At 37.0% G+C, this 19,564-nt stretch overlaps 1 protein-coding gene and 1 long non-coding RNA gene across 3 annotated transcripts in view; one reads left to right on the forward strand and one right to left on the reverse strand.

Annotated features, from left to right (window-relative positions):
• Nucleotides 1–19,564, forward strand: part of Itgb8 (integrin subunit beta 8) — a 93,815-nt gene that overhangs the window by 69,202 nt on the left and 5,049 nt on the right. Inside the window, exons 8-12 of the mRNA XM_052184821.1 lie at nt 745–834; nt 4,364–4,498; nt 6,571–6,973; nt 16,810–17,035; nt 18,368–18,474. Coding sequence (XP_052040781.1) covers nt 745–834; nt 4,364–4,498; nt 6,571–6,973; nt 16,810–17,035; nt 18,368–18,474 — 961 coding nt within the window. The remainder of the gene's footprint in view (nt 1–744; nt 835–4,363; nt 4,499–6,570; nt 6,974–16,809; nt 17,036–18,367; nt 18,475–19,564) is intronic.
• LOC127686788 (uncharacterized) overlaps nt 1–19,564 on the reverse strand; it is a 102,876-nt gene that overhangs the window by 45,120 nt on the left and 38,192 nt on the right. For both annotated transcript variants that reach the window (XR_007978247.1, XR_007978246.1), the window contains one exon: nt 7,453–7,562. This is a non-coding gene — a long non-coding RNA (uncharacterized LOC127686788). The remainder of the gene's footprint in view (nt 1–7,452; nt 7,563–19,564) is intronic.

Below are 19,564 nucleotides of genomic sequence, written 5' to 3' on the forward strand. Positions count from 1 at the left end.
CCTTGATGCTTTAATACTCTGTTTTCTCATCATAACCCTGTAACCATCACTCCTTATTCTAATGAGACAGACGTCTTCTCACATAGATCTTGAAGTCATTGCTCATTCTCACATTCTCTCAACTGATCCCTAGAGTCTTCCTCATCTCTCTGTGAAGCTCACACCTTAACTATAACTTTCCATCTGGCCCGGCATATCCCAACATGTCATTCTACAGAATAGTATTTATATTAAGCATTTACCTATGTCACACAGGAACAGAGTTTAGAAACTAAAATAATTGGAAATGCTGCTTAAATAATATTAAATTATTTATCCATTGTAGGCATATTCTAAATAATTTGCAGGTGCTGATTTTGGATCTCTAAATGGAGAAAAAAAAAACCAGAACTTCATCAATGTATTTGCCCTCAGAATGCTTTTCATGTTTAAAATAGTTTAGGAAATGCTGAGCTAACTTTAATTAGATCTGAGGTCATGCAATTCAAGACATACATACTCATTTACACACAAGACCACACACACTGATACTTCTCCTCTTGGTTTGCTTGTGGTTTTTGTCATACCTTTTTCATTCATATAACCTGCAGGGGTAAATGGACTCCTCAGGATCTAGAGATTACTAAGAGGGCTTTGTAAGGGTATCCATGTTCAGTCACAATGGCTATAAAAGGTTTAATGTCTTGATTGCTCACTGTTTGCATGCTACCGTCATATTATGCACCCACGACTCACGTTTTACAGGACCTTCTGCCCCTTTTGCCTGGTGCCATTGCTGGTGAAATAGAATCAAAAGCTGCAAATCTCAACAATTTAGTAGTAGAAGCATACAAGGTATGTTGTACAGCCTACAAGTCAACTTTCACTACTATTTTGTGACAAGGTGCAAAGTAGCACTGCTGCATCTTGCAAGGAGTGACAGAAAGAATGTGAAACTAGGAATTTAGAGCTATGGTTATCATTGAATGAACCCCAAACTAGCAATTATGTCTGATGCTTGAAAGAGTCAGGTCTGTTCTCTGTGCCTCACTTGTCCCACAGACAGGTGAACTAAGATTGATACAGCCATCTAAGTTTCCTTTCATATTGAGTGTTCAGTGAGTTACCAGCTTGTCACAAAACTTTGGATAGTTTCCTCCATCATAAACTTAGCAAAAACAAAACAAAAAATACAGGGGTACAAACTGCATGGGTAAATGGACTCCTTAGGATCTAGAGATTACTGAGAGGATTTTGTAAGTGTATCCATGATAAGTCATTGTAGTGTTCTAGTCAATTATCATTTTTGTCAAAAGAGGCCAAAGTTTGAGTTTCCAGATGTTTTCTTGGACTATTGGTTATATGTTGTCATCAGTCCTATAGAGAATAGATGCAAGAAATTTTAAGGGAACAACTGGCCTCTCACACTAGATCAGGTCTGCATTGAAAGGCTTTAGTAAAACTTGCTAATCCTGACTTTTCTTTTCATGCCAGTCATTTTCCATACTGGCTTCACTTAATCTGCACACCTGCTCCATTGGGCAGCAATTAGTAGTCCCATTGTATATTTAGGAACAGAAAAGTTAAGTGAATTAACCACAGTCCACGGAGTTAATAAACAGAGGCAGCAGGATGAAATTCCAGGTGCTATTCTATGCCTCAGCTGCTTCCAGCTGTATAGCCTGTTTATCTTTCATCCTTTGATTTTTTTTAAACAGGTGTTAAAAACTATGCTTTATTCTTCCATGGACTTATTGGCCAGTTATAAGGCCTGGCTTCTCCAGATTTTCTGCCTGCCTGCTTGCCTGGCATTTAGGATTATTGTTGCCTGAGCCACAGAGCTGTGAATCTCTCAGGCAGCTTTGTTAACTGTTCAGGCAGCACCTGCTTGAAACTCCAGTTCAAAGAGGAAAGTAGGAAGCAGACATAGGGGCAGAAAATGAGGAAATTGTATAAATGTATTCCTCTTTAAAGAAAATAAATTTTGTTGGATTTGTTTCTGCAGAGAACGTTTTGCTGTCTGAAAACTACAGAGAATGAAATGAACACCGATATCTCAAATTAAGTCTTTTACTACCATAAAAATAATGTTAGATCCCAGGGCTGGAGAGATAGCACAGTAGCTAAGAGTACTTGCTGTTCTATGAAAGGATGGAGGTTCAGTTTCTAGCACCCACATGGTGGATCAGAACCGTATCTATAGTTCCAAGAGATCTGTCATCACCCTTTCCAGCCTATATCAATACTACATTTGCTTACATATATATAGGCAAAGCATTCATATGTTTTTTTTAATGTTAGATTCATGGAATTTTATATCAAGAAAAGGAAAATGTACCCATACTTCATTTCTATCCATAGCTTGTTCTTAAGTCATCCAAATGAAAAGGGAGTTTATGTAATAAGCTCTTTTAATTACTACAGTGTATCCATTTTATTAAGCTGAAGTATATAAATTGGCCTCTATTCTATTGTTTGTTTCATAAGCCCAGTTTAGCCTTGGAATCTTGATACTGCTGCCTTAGCTTCCTCTTCAGTCCTAGAACTATAAGCATGTACCACCACATCTAGCTTTTTAAAAGCCTTTGCTTTTAAACAAAACATTTTTTTAAAAAAAAAATTTGAGACAGTAAGCAACGAGTGAGACTTTATCTCAAACAGTAAAAGCTAACAGCACTATTCAGCCTTATGTTCTTTGCCTTGTGCAGATATGTGACTACATTAGCCTGCTGTGCTTCCATGTAACCTTGCAGGGGAAGAATAATAGTGAACTCAACAAAAACTTATTTTGGCTAAGCTAATCTCCTTGAGATTTGATTACTATTATTTTTATGTGTGTATGTCTTCAAAAGTCTTTTAGAATTATATTATTAAAATACAAACAGAAACAATTCATAATTCATTGAAGTATTATATATCCAGAAAAAAAATTGGGTCTTTCCCAACAATTCTAAGACATGAATAGCCTCTGTCCTAGCACCTCCCATATAGGAAAGATGAAGTTTGACAGTTCGCCAGAACCTTGATTTTCAAAACAAAGGATAGAAAAGATTGTACTTCAGAGACATTGGCCTAAGTGGTTTGAGAACTTAGAGGAACAGCAAGCATGGCCAATGTGCTGCTATGGGAGATGTGTACTGACCAAACAAACCAATGCATATCCAAATTAGTTTACACCATTGTAAGGTTCTCCTAGTTGGCCAGAATTACTTGGTATTGCAGTATATGGACTCTTGGGGAGAGAAAAGTAAGTGTGTGTGTATGTGTTTGTCTGTGTGTATGTGTGTGTGTGTGTGTGTGTATGTGTATTCTCACCTCCTTGAATAATATTCATAAACTTGAAGAAAGCAAGCATCTTCTTTTGAGGACATGCTATCAGAATTTCATGATCAATTATTCATCAGTGAATACCTATCTCCTTATCAAAGATATTGTTGAAGGGAAATTACTTTAACTAAAATCTCTCTAAGTCTTTTCCTCTACAGGGTACAATCTGTTTTTCTTTCACAGCAGCATATTTTACATCTCTGTTATTTTTCTTTACATGTTTAAATTCGGGATTTTTGCATGTGTCAGGCTCAGATTTATATGACCAAATGCACATATATCTAAAAGATATACTTAAAGTAGCTGGATCCTTTGGAACTGTAAGATTGTGATGGAAGGCCTTAGTATGTGCCCAATACTTGACATTAAGTGGTGGATGTTTACTGAGTGAGCCTATGAATGACTGTAAATGAATGCATGGTACTGTACCCTGTATGAAGCCCTGCTTTAGAATTAAGGCTAGGAACAAATATTATGGATGCAAACACAGAGACGATAAAACCCCTAAGCCCTTCTTAGAAAACCCTGTACAACAGTGTTTTTGCCAGTGATTCCTATGCATAGCCACAGTTTAGAAATGCCACCCAGCAAAACTGCTTCAACTTTGTATTTATAAAACACTAACTTTTCACGATAGTCAAATGCATTTGAAATTCAAGTTTTATTTTTGCCAAAACCATGTTTCCAGTGTAAATTGTCAGAATTCACTTGTTATGAGAATGTTTCTTTAAACTTCATCGTTAAATATCATCAGTATGACTTTGAACGACTATTCTTACCACACTGGATAAAAGAAGTATTTCTATAGGGATTAAAATTTGTAATCATAGATATGTGAAAAAAATCAAACCATTTAAACACAGATCATCATTTAGTATTTCTTATATTTTAAATATAATTGGGCTGTTGTTGGGAGCTACTATTTTATTCATTTTCCCAGATATAGATTTCAATTAAAGTTAAATATAAAATCTAGGATGACATAGTGATTATGAGTCTGTTTTGTCACTTATATTAGAAACTACTGCAGTGTAATTAAAAACTGATGTCTCTGCAGAAACTCATCTCAGAAGTAAAAGTGCAGCTGGAAAACCAGGTACACGGTGTCCATTTTAACATCACTGCCATCTGTCCAGATGGGGCCAGAAAGCCAGGCATAAGTGGGTGTGAAAATGTGACAAGCAACGACGAAGTATGTAGCAGTATGTTTTTCTTGTTTAAGACAAATTTTTTGGTGTGATTTCTCATGAAAAAAAAAAAACCCAAACTACTTTAAAAACATTGCTACTAACTATGAGAATCTTGTTTCAACTTTAAATGAGCCTTCCTGTTTCTTCTTAAAGTTACGTCTATACATAATTGACTTCTCTCAAATTTTCAAGTTATAAGCATGTATTGTGTTAAGTACTTATTAAATACTTAGTAATAATACATTTTCTGAGACTTCTGGTCTAATAAAGAAATCACATCCTTTCAAGCAAGCAGTATCTGTAGCTGTAATAGTGACAAAGCCTTTATAATTTCAAATCTGTTCATAGAGTATGAAAGGTTGGGACAGCCCGGGGAAAGGAGACAAAGAAATTTGTTAAAAGCAGTCAGATCAGAGGGATGACACCATTTATACAACTAGATGGGATACCAAGAAAATTCCAGGACCAGATGAAATGGATATTATCCAAGAACTGTCATAGTAGACTACATCATGCTCTCAGCAGGGTGTGGGGTAGGGTGTCAATTCTCTAACATGCCTTACTTCAGCTATACCTGAATGAGCTGGTAAGAAAATGTTGATACTTTCCTCTTTCTCATGCTAGGACTCTATACTTTTATTACTCCTATCCTGTGTTGGGAAGGATTTTTCAAAGGGAAAGTCCTAAAGTTCTAAGGACTTTAGATTAGTTTAAAGAGAACACTTAAAACCTTTTTTTTTTCTTCATGGGAAAATTAGAAGCTGTGGGTAGTGTGATTGTGCCCACAAACTCTGTATCTTTAATTAATTATCCTAAGCTTCTAATTCAGTAGTTTCCTCTATAATTTTTTCTTGGATATCATTCAAAAAGGATCATATACTAGTTTATATAAGACACATTTGATTTCTGCTACAGAAAAGTTTTTGTAGCAAGATACCACTAAGCTAACTTCTGAATAACAAAGTAAATCTTTAAAGGCTCTCAAATATATAACAATGATTCACCTTCCTTAATTATTTTTCTTTCTCTGACTATGCTCCTTTCAACTATAAACAGTTTGACTTCCAGGAGGAGTCAACCAGCCTTCAATTACAGAAGCTCTAAGTTTTATTATACAAGTATTAATAACAGTGGTCACTCATCCTACACATCTGTGGATCCTTAAAATTCTTAAGGGAAAAAAACAACTTAAGCACAAACTGACACCCACCACACTGATTTTAATGTAACACATTTAAATAAAATGTCTTGTACATGGATGCCTAAATATAGATCTTTTATTTCATGCTACATAATTTCCTATTTGAAAGCCCAGCATTCATTATTTTAATGTTGAAATTTAATTATTGTAGTGAACTTATATGTAACTATATGTGTATATAAGCTTTCTGATTTGCTGAAACACCTGAAGATGAAGTAAAAAAATATAGATATTAAACCAACCATGATAAGCAAGGAATTAAGAACAAGAAAAATTGTCAGGCAAATAAATTGTAGTTCTAGAGGGGATAAAACATTCCTTGCTAGTCCATAGTTCTGGAATGACCTCACTGTAACGAGTGACTTTGATGAGGTCTTGGAGCTAGAGAATAAGTCCTGGGCCTCTTTTATGAGTCTTGGTAACTTGGGCCTCTAAAAAGTAAAATACAAATAAATAAAATTGTCCATATGAATATCTCAGGGTTCTGACCCAGAAGATAAAAAGCCTGTTACATAGATTTATTGGTTCCTAATGAAATTGTTCACTAATTCCATATATCCAATTCAGAAAATAGAACATTGATTCAGCAGTTGTCCATGAAATCAGTTACCTAATGTGACAGACACTTGAGGACAAATGGACACATGGTGATTGACAGGCCATTAGTAATTGTTGCTTCCTTTAATTCTAATTAATCAGTTAGGCAAAAATGAAATTAAGTGGGAGTTATGTATTTATATTGCATGCACATATGATTTATAAATATTGTTAGTATCTCTAAGATGTTCACTGTTGATTTAAATATTATTACTTGATATACTATTTGCAGTATCAAATGATATGCATATATTTCCATTTTCCTTTGAAATTTAGGTTCTTTTCAATGTAACAGTTGTGATGAAAACATGTGATATTATAGGAGGAAAAAACTATGCAATCATCAAACCTATTGGATTCAATGAAACCACTAAAGTCCACATATACAGAAGCTGCAGTTGCCAGTGTGAGGACCACAGAGGACTCAAAGGACAATGTGCGGAAGCTGCCGCGGATACCAAGTGTCCTCAGTGTGATGACAGCAAATGTCATTTTGATGAAGACCAGTTTCCTTCTGAAAGTTGCAAGCCACAGGAGGATCAACCTGTCTGCAGTGGCCGAGGTGTTTGCATTTGTGGGAAATGTTTATGTCACAAAACCAAGCTTGGAAGAGTGTATGGCCAGTACTGTGAAAAGGATGATTTCTCCTGTCCCTATCTCCATGGGGATGTGTGTGCTGGTGAGTTGATATACACAGGCCACTGGAATTCATAACAATAATGGTATATATATATTAGTGTATCTTTAAATCTGATGAGGTGAGGTACTGCCACTTAACCCAAAATCAAAGTTCAAAGCCTCATAGTATGTGAAATTAGGTCATGGCAAGGTCATGTTTATATTTTTTGCTTGAGTACAATTGCTATTTTAGAAATCAAAACCTAAAATGAAATATGAATCTCATGTATCCCTTGATCTTGGAAAGATTTAAACAAGAAAAGGAAGTTACTGGTGATGGCTGACATGATTTTTCTAGATGAATGGCGGGTATTCTATAAGGGTATTCATTCCAGCATGTGGTCCACCTCTGCTTGCAGAAGATTTTATTTCTGTCAGGATGAGGGGAAGTGAGCTATAAAAATATAATTCCATTCACTGGAAAATTCTTAAAGCACCATTGTAGATAGAATTGTAAGTTCAAAGTCATTCAAAACTCACCAATTTATTTTTGGAAAGCCACCAGTCACAGAATAGACAAAGGACTACATTCTTCAGAGAGAACTGGATTATTAAGTAATCCAGATTTGTCCTTCTGGCCACACACAGACCTGCGATGAAATAGGAAAAGATAAAAATATCAAGATTTGGCTAATTTAGTTCACTGCCACCTACTGGTTACAGTCCAGAAAAATCTATGCAGCATTTGAGAATTAAAATGTAACATTAAAATAAATTAAACTACCTGTCCTTTGAATTCCTTGATTGTTTCTATATGAAGGGGTAAGTTTACTTATCATAAAGATCTTTTTTTTTGGATATGCATGTTAGTAAGGAAATATGTCTAAATTATTGGGAAATGGAAATATTTCACTGTTACAAGTGTATGGAAATGAAAAACTATGCAATGTAACTATTCATAGGTAGGTAGAAAGCTTGTTTTAAGGTACAGGAAAACATTATTACAAGTCATCTTTTATTCTCTTACATACATAAAAATGCTCTGTATTATAGACATTTATTCAGTTGTAACTAGAATTGTGAATAGGAAGGAAGATGACTTCAGAATAGACCAATAGTTGCCTATTATATTTTATAGGGGAAATAAATATTGTACAGGGAAGAAGAGAATGATGTTTCTGGCATAAGTCAGTGGAACTGTCTGTTATATACATTGAGAATCTGAGGGTCTGCTGCATAATCCCAATGTATTGACCCTGTCTACATGATTTTGACCACACACTCCATGCACACAGAGGCAACTGAGAATGTGCTTTGAATTGCTTGTGTGAGTGCAAGCTGACATGCATTTTTCCCTACCACTTTCCCTTGGGAATGAAAACTCATGTTCACAGGTCAGCTGGCTATGATTCAACATGCTAGCTACATCAGGAAATGGGATGTGTTCGACATTTGTTTGCCTGGACCTCATTAGTTTTATAACTTGCCAAATTGAGCTGAACCAGCAGTAGGCTCTATGGGACAATTAACATGTTAGGTATTCAGCAATAATAGAAGGAAGAGGGAGAGAGGGAGAGAGAAGGGAGGAAACAGAGGGTGGAGAGGAGGGATGAGGAAGAGAGGAATACTAGGAGATAAAGAGTGAAAAAGAGGAAAGGAAAGGAAGGATGTTTGGTCTATAGTCAGATAAACTTGAAAATAGATGAAACATACAGTGTACCTCCTTTTGAAGACTTCTACTACACATTACCATACTAAATTTTGGACACTTCTTCTTCTTTTTTTTTTTTTTTTTTTTTTTTACAGTTTATGTTTTTTTTTATTTGTTTATTTATTCAATATATTTTACTTACCTTTCAAATTATTTCCCCTTTTCTGGCTCCCCACTCCCTGAAAGTCCCATAAGCCCTCTTCTGTCCCCCTACTCTCCGATCCACCCCTTCCGACTTCTCTGTTCTGGTATTCCCCTATACTGCTGCACTGAGTCTTTCTAGAACCAGGGGTCACTCCTCCATTTCTCTTGGATATCATTAATTATGTGAATTATGTCTTGTGTATTCCAAGTTTCTAGGCTAATATCCACTTATCAATGAGTGCATACCATGATTGATCTCTTGAGACTGGGTTGCCTCACTTAGGATGATGTTCTCCAGCTCCATTCATTTGTCTAAGAATTTCATGAATTCATTGTTTTTAATTGCAGAGTAGTATTCCATTGTGTAAATATACCACATTTTCTGTATCCATTCCTCTGTTGAAGGACACCTGGGTTCTTTCCAGCTTCTGGCTATTACAAATAGGGCTGCTATGAACAGAGTGGAGCATGTATCCTTATTGCATGCCAGGGAATCCTCTGGGTATATGCCCAGGAGTGGTATAGTAGGGTCCTCCAGAAGTGTCATGCCCAGATTTCTGAGGGACTGCCAGACTGATTTCCAGAGTGGTTGTACCAGCTTGCAACTCCACCAGCAGTGGAGGAATGTTCTTCTTTCTCCACATCCTCGCCAACACCTGCTGTCTCCTGAGTTTTTAAACTTAGCCATTCTGACTGGTGTGAGGTGAAATCTCAGAGTTGTTTTGATTTACATTTCCCTAATGATTAATGATGTTGAACATTTCTTAAGGTGCTTCTCAGCCATCTGAAGTTCTTCAGGTGAAAATACTTTGTTTAGCTCTGTACCCCAATTTTAATAGCTTCTTGAGTTCTTTATATATATTGGATGTTAGCCCTCTGTCAGATGTAGGGTTGATGAAGATACTTTTCCAATCTGTTGGTTGCAGTTTTGTCCTATGGACAGTGTCCTTTGCCTTACAGAAATTTGTAATTTTATGAGATCCCATTTGTCAATTCTTGATCTTAGAGTGTAAGCTATTGGTGTTCTGTTTAGGAACATTTCTCCTGTGACCATGTCCTCAAGGGTCTTCCCCAGTTTCTTTTCTATTAGTTTCAGTGTGTCTGGTTTTATGTGGAGGTCCTTGATCCACTTGAAATTGAACTTAGTACAAGGAGATAAGAATGGACCAATTTGCATTCTTCTGCATGCTGACCTCCAGTTGAGCTAGCACCATTTGTTGAAAAGGCTATCTTTTTTCCACTGGATGTTTTCAGCTCCTTTGTCGAAGATCAAGTGACCATAGGTGTGTGGGTTCATTTCTGGATCTTCAGTCCTATTCCATTGATCCACTTGCCTGTCACTGTACCAATACCATGCAGTTTTTATCACTATTGCTCTATAGTAATATTTGAGGTCTGGGATACTGATTCCCACAGAAGTTCTTTTACCGTTGAGAATAGTTTTAGCTATCTTGGGTTTTTTGTTATTCCAGGTGAATTTGAGAATTGCTCTTTCTAACTCTATGAAGAACTGAGTTGGGATTTTGGTGTGGATTGTGTTGAATCTGTAGATTGCTTTTGGCAAGATGGCCATTTTAACTATATTAATCCTGCCAATCCATGAGCATGGAAAATTTTTTCATTTTCTGAGGTCTTATTTGATTTCCTTCTTCAGAGACCTGAAGTTCTTCTCATAGAGATGTTTTATTTGTTTGGTAAGAGTCACCCCAAGGTACTTTATACTGTTTGTGGCTATTGTGAAGGGTGTCATTTCCCTTACTTCTTTCTCAGCTTACTTATTCTTTGAGTACAGGAAGGCAGCTGATTTGCTTGAGTTGATTTTATAACCAGCCACTTTGCTGAAGTTGTTTATCAGCTCTAGGAGTTCTCTGGTGGAGTTTTTTGGATCACTTAAGTAGACTATCATATCATCTGCAAATAGTGATAATTTGACTTCTTCCTTTCCATTGTGTATCCCTTTGACCTCCTTATGTTGTCAAGTACTATATTGAAAAGATATGGAAAGAAAGGGTAGCCTTGTTTAATCTCTGATTTTAGTGGGATTGCTTCAAGTTTCTCTCCATTTAGTTTGATGTTGGCTACTGGTTTGCAGTATATTGCTTTCACTATGTATAGGTATGGGCCTTGAATTCTTGTTCTTTCCAAGACTTTTAGCATGAAAGGATGCTGAATTTTGTCAAATGCTTTTTCAGCATCTAATGAAATGATTATGTGGTTTTTTTCTTTGTGTTTGTTTATGTAGTTGGTTGCATTGATGGATTTCCTTATATTGAACCATCCCTGCATCCCTGCGATGAAGCCTACGTGATCATGGTGGATGATCATTTTGATGTGTTCTTGGATTCGGTTGGCAAGAATTTTATTGAGTATTTTTGCATCGATATTCATAAGGAAAATTGGCCTGAAGCTTTCTTTCTTTGTTGGATCTTTGTGTGGTTTTGGTATTAGCATAATTGTGGCTTCGTAGAATGAGTTGAGTAGTGTTCCTTCTGTTTCTATTTTGTGGAATAGTTTGAAGAGTATTGGTGTTAGGTCTTCTTTGAAGGTCTGATAGAATTCTGCACTAAAGCCATCTGGTGCTGTGCTTTTTTGGGTTGGGAGACTTTCTATGACCCCTTTTATTTCTTTAGGGGTTATAGGACTGTTTAGATGATCTATTTGATCATGATTTAATTTTGGTGTTTGGTATCGGTCTAGGAAATTGTCCATTTCCTCCAGATTTTCCTGTTGTGTTGAGTATAGGCTTTTGTAGTAGGATCTGATGATTTTTTTTAATTTCCTCAGTTTCTGTTGTTATATCTCCCTTTTCATTTCTAATTTTGTGAATTTGGATACTGTCTCTGTGCCCTTTGGTTAATCTGGCTAAGGTTTTATCTATCTTGTTGATTTTCTCAAAGAAGCAGTTCCTGGTTTTGTTGATTCTTTGCATGGTTCTCTTTGTTTCTACTTGATTGATTTCAGCCTCAGTTTGAGGATTTCCTGTCTTCTAGTCCTCCTGGGTGAATTAGCTTCTTTTTGTTCCAGGGCTTTCAGGTGTGCCATTAAGCTGCTAGTGTATGCTCTCTCCATTTTCTTTTTGGATGCACTCAGGGCTATGAGTTTTCCTCTTAGCACTGCTTTCATTGTGTCCCATAGATTTCGGTATGTTGTGTCTTCATTTTCATTAAATTCTAAAAAGTCTTTGATTTCTTTCTTTATTTCTTCCTTGAGCAAGGTATCATTGAGTATTGTTCAGTTTCCATGTGTATGTGGGCTTTCTGTTGTTTTTGTTGCTATTGAAGACCACTTTTACTCCATAGTGATTTGATAGGAGGCATGGTATTAGTTCGATCTTCTTATATTTGTTGAGGTCTGTCTTGTGACCAACTATATGATTGATTTTGGAGAAGGTACCATGAGGTGCTGAGAAAAAGATATATTCTTTTGCTTTAGCATGAAATGTTCTCTCTATATATCTGTTAAATCTAATTGGTCCAAAGCTTCAATTAGTTTCACTGTGTCCCTGTTCACTGTGTTTTCCTGATCAGTCCAGTGAGGAGAGTGGAGTGTTGAAGTCACCCACTATTATTGTGTTAGGTGCAATGTGTGCTTTGTTTCTTTGACAGATGAGGGTGCCCTTGCATTTGGAGCATAGATGTTCAGGATTGAGAGTTCTTCTTGGTGTATTTTTCCTTTGACCAGCAAAAAGTACTCCTCAGTATCTCTTTTGATGACTTTAGGTTGAAAGTCAATTTTATCTGATATTAGAATGGCTACTCTGGCTTGTTTCCTGAGACAATTTGCTTGTAAAATTGTCTTCCAGCCTTTTACTCTAAGGTAGTTTTTGTCTTTGACACTGAGCTGTGTTTCCTGTATGCAGCAAAATGTATGGTCCTGTTTATGTATCCAGTTTTTTAGTTTTGGTATTAGCATAATTGTGGCTTCGTAGAATGAGTTGAGTAGTGTTCCTTCTGTTTCTATTTGGTGGAATAGTTTGAAGAGTATTGGTGTTAAGTCTTCTTTGAAGGTCTGATAGAATTCTGCACTGAAACCATCTGGTCCTGTTCTTTTTTTGTTGGAAAGCTTTCTATGACCCCTTCTATTTCTTTAGGGGTTATGGGTCTCTTTAGATGATCTATTTGATCCTGATTTAATTTTAGTATGCGGTATCTGTCTGAGAAATTGTCCATTTCCTCCAGATTCTCCAGTTGTGTTGAGTACAAACTTTTGTACTAGGATCTGATAATTTTTTTAATTTCCTCAGTTTCTGTTGTTATATCTCCCTTTTCATTTCTAATTTTGTTAATCTGAATACTGTCTCTGTGCCCTTTGGTTAGTCTGGCTAACGGTTTATCTATCTTGCTGATTTTTTCAAAGAACCAGCTCCTGATTTTGTTGATTCTTTGTATGGTTCTCTTAGTTTCTACTTGATTGATTTCAGACCTGAGTTTGATGATTTTCTGTCTTCTTCTCCTCCTCAGTGAATTAGTTTCTTTTTGTTCCAGGGCTTTCAGTTGTGCCGTTAAGCTTCTAGTGTATGCTCTCTCCAATTTTTTTTTTTGGAGGCACTCAAAGCTGTGAGTTTTCCTCTTAGCACTGCTTTCATTGTGTCCCATAAATTTTGGTATGTTGTGCCTTCATTTTCGTTAAATTCTAAAACGTCTTTGATTTCTTTATTTCTTCCTTGACCAAGGTATCATTGAGTATTGTTCAGTTTCCATGTGTATGTTGGCTTTCTGTTTTTTGTTTTTTTGTTGTTGTTGTTGTTGTTGTTATTAAAGAACACTTTTACTCCATAGTGATCTGATACGAGGCATGGGATTATTTCAATCTTCTTATACTTGTTGAGGTCTGTCTTGTGGCCAATTATATGATCGATTTTGGAGAAGGTACCATGAGGTGCTTTGGGATGAAAAGTTCTATATATATCTGTTAAATCCAATATGTCCAAAGTTTCAATTAGTTTCACTGTTTCCCCGTTTAGTTTCTGTTTTTCTGATTGGTCCATTGAGGAGAGTGGGGTGTTGAAGTCACCCACAATTATTGTGTTAGGTGCAATGTGTGCTTTGAGCTTTAGTAAAGTTTCTTTAACGAGTGAGGGTTCCCTTGCATTTGGAGCATAGATGTTCAGGATCAAGAGTTCTTCTTGGTGGATTTTTTTTCTTTGACCAGCAAGAAGTGTCCTTCCATGTCTCTTTTGATGACATTAGGTTGAAACTCAATTTTATCTGATATTAGAATGGCAACTCAGGCTTGTTTCCTGAGACCATTTGCTTGTAAAATTGTCTTCCAGCCTTTTACTCTAAGGTAGTCTTTGACACTGAGCTGTGTTTCCTGTATGCAGCAAAATGTAGGGTACTGTTTACATAACCAGTCTGTTGGTCTATGTCTTTTTATTGGGGAATTGAGTCCATTGATGTTAAGAGAATTTAAGGAGTACTGATTATTGCTTCCTATCATTTTTGGTGTTAATTTTATACTTGTGTGGTTATCTTCTTTTTGGTTTGATGAAAGAAAGTTATTATCCTGCCTTTTCCGGGGTATAGTTTCCCTCCTTGTATTGGTATTTTCACCTATTATCCTTTGTAAGGATGGGTTTGTGTAAAGATATTGTGCAAATTTGGTTTTGTCATGGAATATCTTGGTTTCTCCATCTATAGTGATTGAGAGTTTTGCTGGGTATAGTAGTCTTGGCTGGCATTTGTGTCCTCTTAGAGTCTACATGAGCTCTGCCTAGGATCTTCTAGCTTTCATGGTCTCTGGTGAAAAGTCTGGGGTAATTCTGATAGGTCTTCCTTTACATGTTACTTGCCCTTTTTCTCTTACTGCCCTAAGTATTCTTTCTTTGTTTAGAACATTTGGGGTTTTGATTATTATGTGACGGGAGGCATTTCTATTCTGGTCCAGTCTATTTGGAGTTCTGTAGGCTTCTTGTATATTCATGGGCATCTCTCTCTTTAGATTAGGGAAGTTTTCTTCCATAATTTGGTTGAAGATAGTTGCTGGCCCTTTAAGTTGTAAATCTTCCCTCTCATCAATGCCTATAATTCTTAGGTTTGGCTTTCTCAATGTGTCCTGGATTTCCTGGATGTTTTGGGTTACAAGCTTTTTGCATTTTGCATATTCTTTGACTGTTGAGTCCATGGTTTCTGTGGTATCTTTGGCATTTGAGACTCTTTCTTCTATCTCTTGTATTCTGTTGTTGATATTTGCATCTAAGGCCCCTGATTTCTTCGCAAGATTTTCTATCTCCAAAGTTGTCTCCCTTTGGGAATTCTTAGTTGTTTCTACTTCTGTTTTTAGATCCTGAATGTTTTTGCTCAGTTCCTTCACTTGCTTGTTTTTGTTTTCCTGTAATTCTTTGAGAGATTTTTGTGTTTCCTCTTTCATGACTTCTGCCTGTTGATCAAAGTTCTCCTGTATTTCTTTAAGTGATTTTTGCATTTCCTCCTTATTGGCTACTATCTTTTGACCCATATTCTCCTGAATTTCTTTAAGTAATTTTTGTGTTTCCCTTGTAAGGGCTTCTAGCTTTTGATCATTTTTCACCTGAATTTCTTTAAGAGATTTATTTGTGTCCTTCATGTGTTCCTCTAATAGCATCATGACCAGTGATTTTATATCCAACTCTTTTATTTCTGGTGTGTTGGGGGTATCTAGGACTTGCTGTTTTGGAGAATTTGGTTCAGCTGCTGCCATAATGCCTTGGTTTCTGTTAGTAATGTTCCTATGTTTGCATTTAGCCTTCTGGTTCTCACTGGTGTTCTGGTTCTCACCATCTGTCTTTTTGTTGCTGGTGCTTCAACCTCCTGTGGACCTTTAAGGCTATTTCAGTGACACTGGATGCCTGGGTTTCCTCTGGCCCAGATTGCTGATATACTGCCTTCCTCTCTTGTGCTGTGGGAACCCTGCTGAGTCTTGCCCCAAGCAATGTTATACTTGGATTGTCTCAGTGAACCAGGTGCTCCTAGACTGCTGTCATGGAGTGAAAATAGTGGAGGAGAGTCACTCCCTCTGCTGATCCCCATGTAGGACACAGGCCCCACTAAAGGCTGTCTGGTAGATGAAATGCCTATGTGCTCAGGTCCTGGGTACAGGCAGACCCGTGGTGGTTTGCTGCCCCAGAGATCTTAAACTCAGGATATCTCAGTACCTGGTGCTGCTTTTCTGCCCTGGCAGGCAGGGAAGATGGTGGTGGGGAGTCACTCCCTCTGCTGATCTACAAGTAGGACACAGGCCCCATGACAGGCCAGCTGGCAGATGAACCGCCTATGTGCTCAGGTCCTGGGCACAGGCAGACCCCTTGGCAGTTTGCACTCCCAGAGATCTTAAACTCAGGGTATCTCAGTACCTGGTGCTGCTTTTCTTGGACACTCCTTATAGTCTAAAATCCATTTATAAGTGTATAGTCAAGATTTTCTCAAGTTAATTGCATAAATGCCCTTCAAACATGCACACATGCCTTTCTCTTTTCCATTGTTCAGCCTCCATAAAACAGATTATGCCTTCCCTGCTAATATAGTGTTCTGGATAGTGTTCTACGAATGCTAACCTCCTGCATAATGTTCTGAGGATAAGGAGAATTGTTTCTGCTTCTCACAAGACCTATCCTTAACCATTTCTGAACACAGAGAAGTGTTAGAATGGTTGCCCCATCACCCTGCAAAATTTTTCTGGGCCCCTAGCAACAGTGAAGTGGGAAGACTGTGCTAGCCATTGACCAAATGCTCTTACTTCACTGATTTGAAGTCATCCCTTATGGCTTCATTATATTTATCTGTTTCTAATTTAAAACCTGAAAGCATGATGGCATTTAAGCAGTTGAGCAACCACCAAAGAAGGAACTTTCTTTGTACATGTTAGCATAACATATTAGCAGGTGAAATCTACTTATAATAGAACAGTGTTTAAAGCACTTCTTAATTCTGCCACTCCTTTGTCAAATCCAGTAGAAACTGATGCTGTGTCTACTAACCAGACTGTTGCATATTTCGTGGAAATGGGAGAGACCTTACCAATTCCGTAGGTCTGGTGACCTTGATTCTGGTGTGTCTCTGTTGCAGGGCACGGGGAGTGTGAAGGTGGCAGATGCCAGTGCTTTAATGGCTGGGAAGGGGATCGGTGTCAGTGTCCATCAGCCTCAGCACAGCACTGTGTCAACTCCAAGGGCCAAGTTTGCAGCGGGAGAGGCACCTGTGTGTGTGGCAGGTGTGAGTGCACTGATCCGAGAAGCATTGGCCGCCTTTGTGAGCACTGCCCAACCTGCCATCTCTCCTGCAGTGAAAACTGGTATGATTCTGTCTGCAAATGAACAAAGCATTCCTAGCTGACAGCTGTTTTGCACTTCATTCTGCCTTCTTTAATCTTAGTTTCTGAATTCTTAGTTACTAGCACACAAAAATGATGATGATGATGATGATGATGATGATGATGATGATGATGATGATAAAAATGAAAAAAAAGAGATCCTGAGTGGAAAACTTTAAGAATTGGGTACTGGGGGCCTGGCACTGATGGCACACGCCTTTAATCCCAGAACTTGGGAAGCAGAAGCAGGTGGATTTCTGATTTCGAAGCCAGCCTGGTATACAGAGTGAGTTCCAGGACAGCCAGGGATATACAGAGAAACCCTGTCTCGAAAAAAAGAAAAAAGAAAAAAGAAAGAATTGAGTATTGGAATTCCAATTTTTGGCTAGTGAGTTGCTTTGGAATAATCAGAACAAGTCTATATAAAGTCACTACCTTTTTTGTTTGTTTGTTTCTTTAATAATTTCCTGAAAACAGAGGTTGTCAGAAAACCTACCTATTATTATTTAGCTGTGTGATGTAAAATAATTTCTTAAAACTCTCCATGCTTCTGGTTAATTGTGAAAGAATTAAATGATATTTGTAAAGGTAAATAAAATAATTTTTTTACTTGGTACATGCCAGTCAGTGAATAAATGTGACTCATTATAAATGGATTAAATATTTTAATGTTTAACATAGAGAATTACAGTGCTATGAAGCTCATAGGGGAAGCATAAATGGAAAGCCATGTGTTGTATGACAGTAGCATTCAACTGCAATCTGAGACTTGCTCATAGAACTCCTATGCAAATGCCATGTGCCTCCTTTTGCTTGCTTAAATTTTAAAGCATACTTTCTCAGATAAGTAATGCAAGTAAGAATTTTAGAAATGTACATAGTTATTTAAATCATTTAGAAATGTAGCATCTTAATAAAATGGTGGGGTTTGGTTATTTATTTGCTACTGGGGATTGAATCCAGGCTCATGGATTCAATTGGGTTGAATTGGGCAAGTGCTCTACAAAGTAAAATATCCTTCCTCTTTCATTATTTATTATTATTATTATTATTTTACTTTTCAGACATTGTTTTACTCAGTCTGGCCTTGAATTTACTCTGTAGCCCAGGCAGTCATAGACCTTATCATCTTCCTGCCTCAGACTTCATGTATCTGGGATTACTGGATTTGGCCACCAGGCTTTGTTGATGGGGTTACTTTCTAATGGGCCTAATCAAAATTTGTCCATTAGTTGTTTTGTTATTTATTTTTCATGGGTAATATTCAGTCTATTGCCTTTTTAAAGTAGTAATCCTTTCATATTCCTTGAACAGGAATTGTCTGCAGTGCCTTCACCCTCACAATCTGTCTCAGGCTGTCCTTGATCAGTGTAAAACCTCCTGTGCTGTCATGGAACAGCAGCGCATGGACCAAACATCAGGTAAGTCTGAGGAGACTCCTGGGGCTGAAGGATCTACCATATACCTTATTCCTGAAGGAAGAAACAGTGGCTTCATATTGATTCTGTTGTAAATTATTAAATTCCTTTTTAAAACAACTCTATCAGTATGCCACAGATATAAACAAACAAACAAAAACTATACTAATATGTATATACAGTAATGAATTGGCAATCCACTTTTTAATCTCCCAAAGATGAAATACTTAAGTGGTCTAACCTCCCTGTTCATCCTTACAGAACTATGTGCTGCCTACCTCTACCAAGGACCAGGCAAATGAATTATCTAGAAGGACTTCCATGAGCCAAAAATATAAGTTCCCTGTGTAGAATAATTTCACTAAGAGATCACAAGCTATTGTTTCCCTATATAACCTAAATTTGCTTCTCCTGCTCACTCTTTGCATATCTACCAAAACTTTATTCTTCTGGTTCAGGCAAAACGCTAAGATTGTAAGTGATCATCAGCTGTTGTAGTATACCTAAGATTATGAGTCTGGGGTGTAGCTCTGTTGGTAGAGCACTTGCCTGGCATAGGTAAAGCCCATGTTTAATTCCCAGCACCACATGAAACTAGGCATCATGTGACATATGAGAACTCTGGAGATTGGCATATTTATTTTTTCCATTTATATACATATATATATATATATATACACACACATACACACACACACACACACACACACACACATATATATATATATATATATATATATATATATATATATATATATACATAAAGGGATTTCAAGGCCATCCTGAGCCATATAAAATCCTGTCTATTAAAAGGGGGAAAAAAAGAAAAAGAAAAACAGAAAAAAATGCAAAGAAAAAATATAACTTTAAGGTGAATAACTCTGAATTTGACACAATGGAAAGAATGTGTTACTTTTAAGCTAAAGACCTTGGTCTAAAATATAGTAAATTAAGAAACATAAGCCCTGCAAAATTTCTGTGAATCCATACCTCATGTCCAAAATAGAGGATAAAAGGTGTATTGAATAAAAGGTGTATTTAGTACCTCAAGTCAAAGATTATATATAAATGGAAAAGATGTGAGAGCCATGCT

This window comes from Apodemus sylvaticus, chromosome 6 (assembly GCF_947179515.1).
Source record: "Apodemus sylvaticus chromosome 6, mApoSyl1.1, whole genome shotgun sequence".
NCBI lineage: Eukaryota > Metazoa > Chordata > Mammalia > Rodentia > Muridae > Apodemus > Apodemus sylvaticus.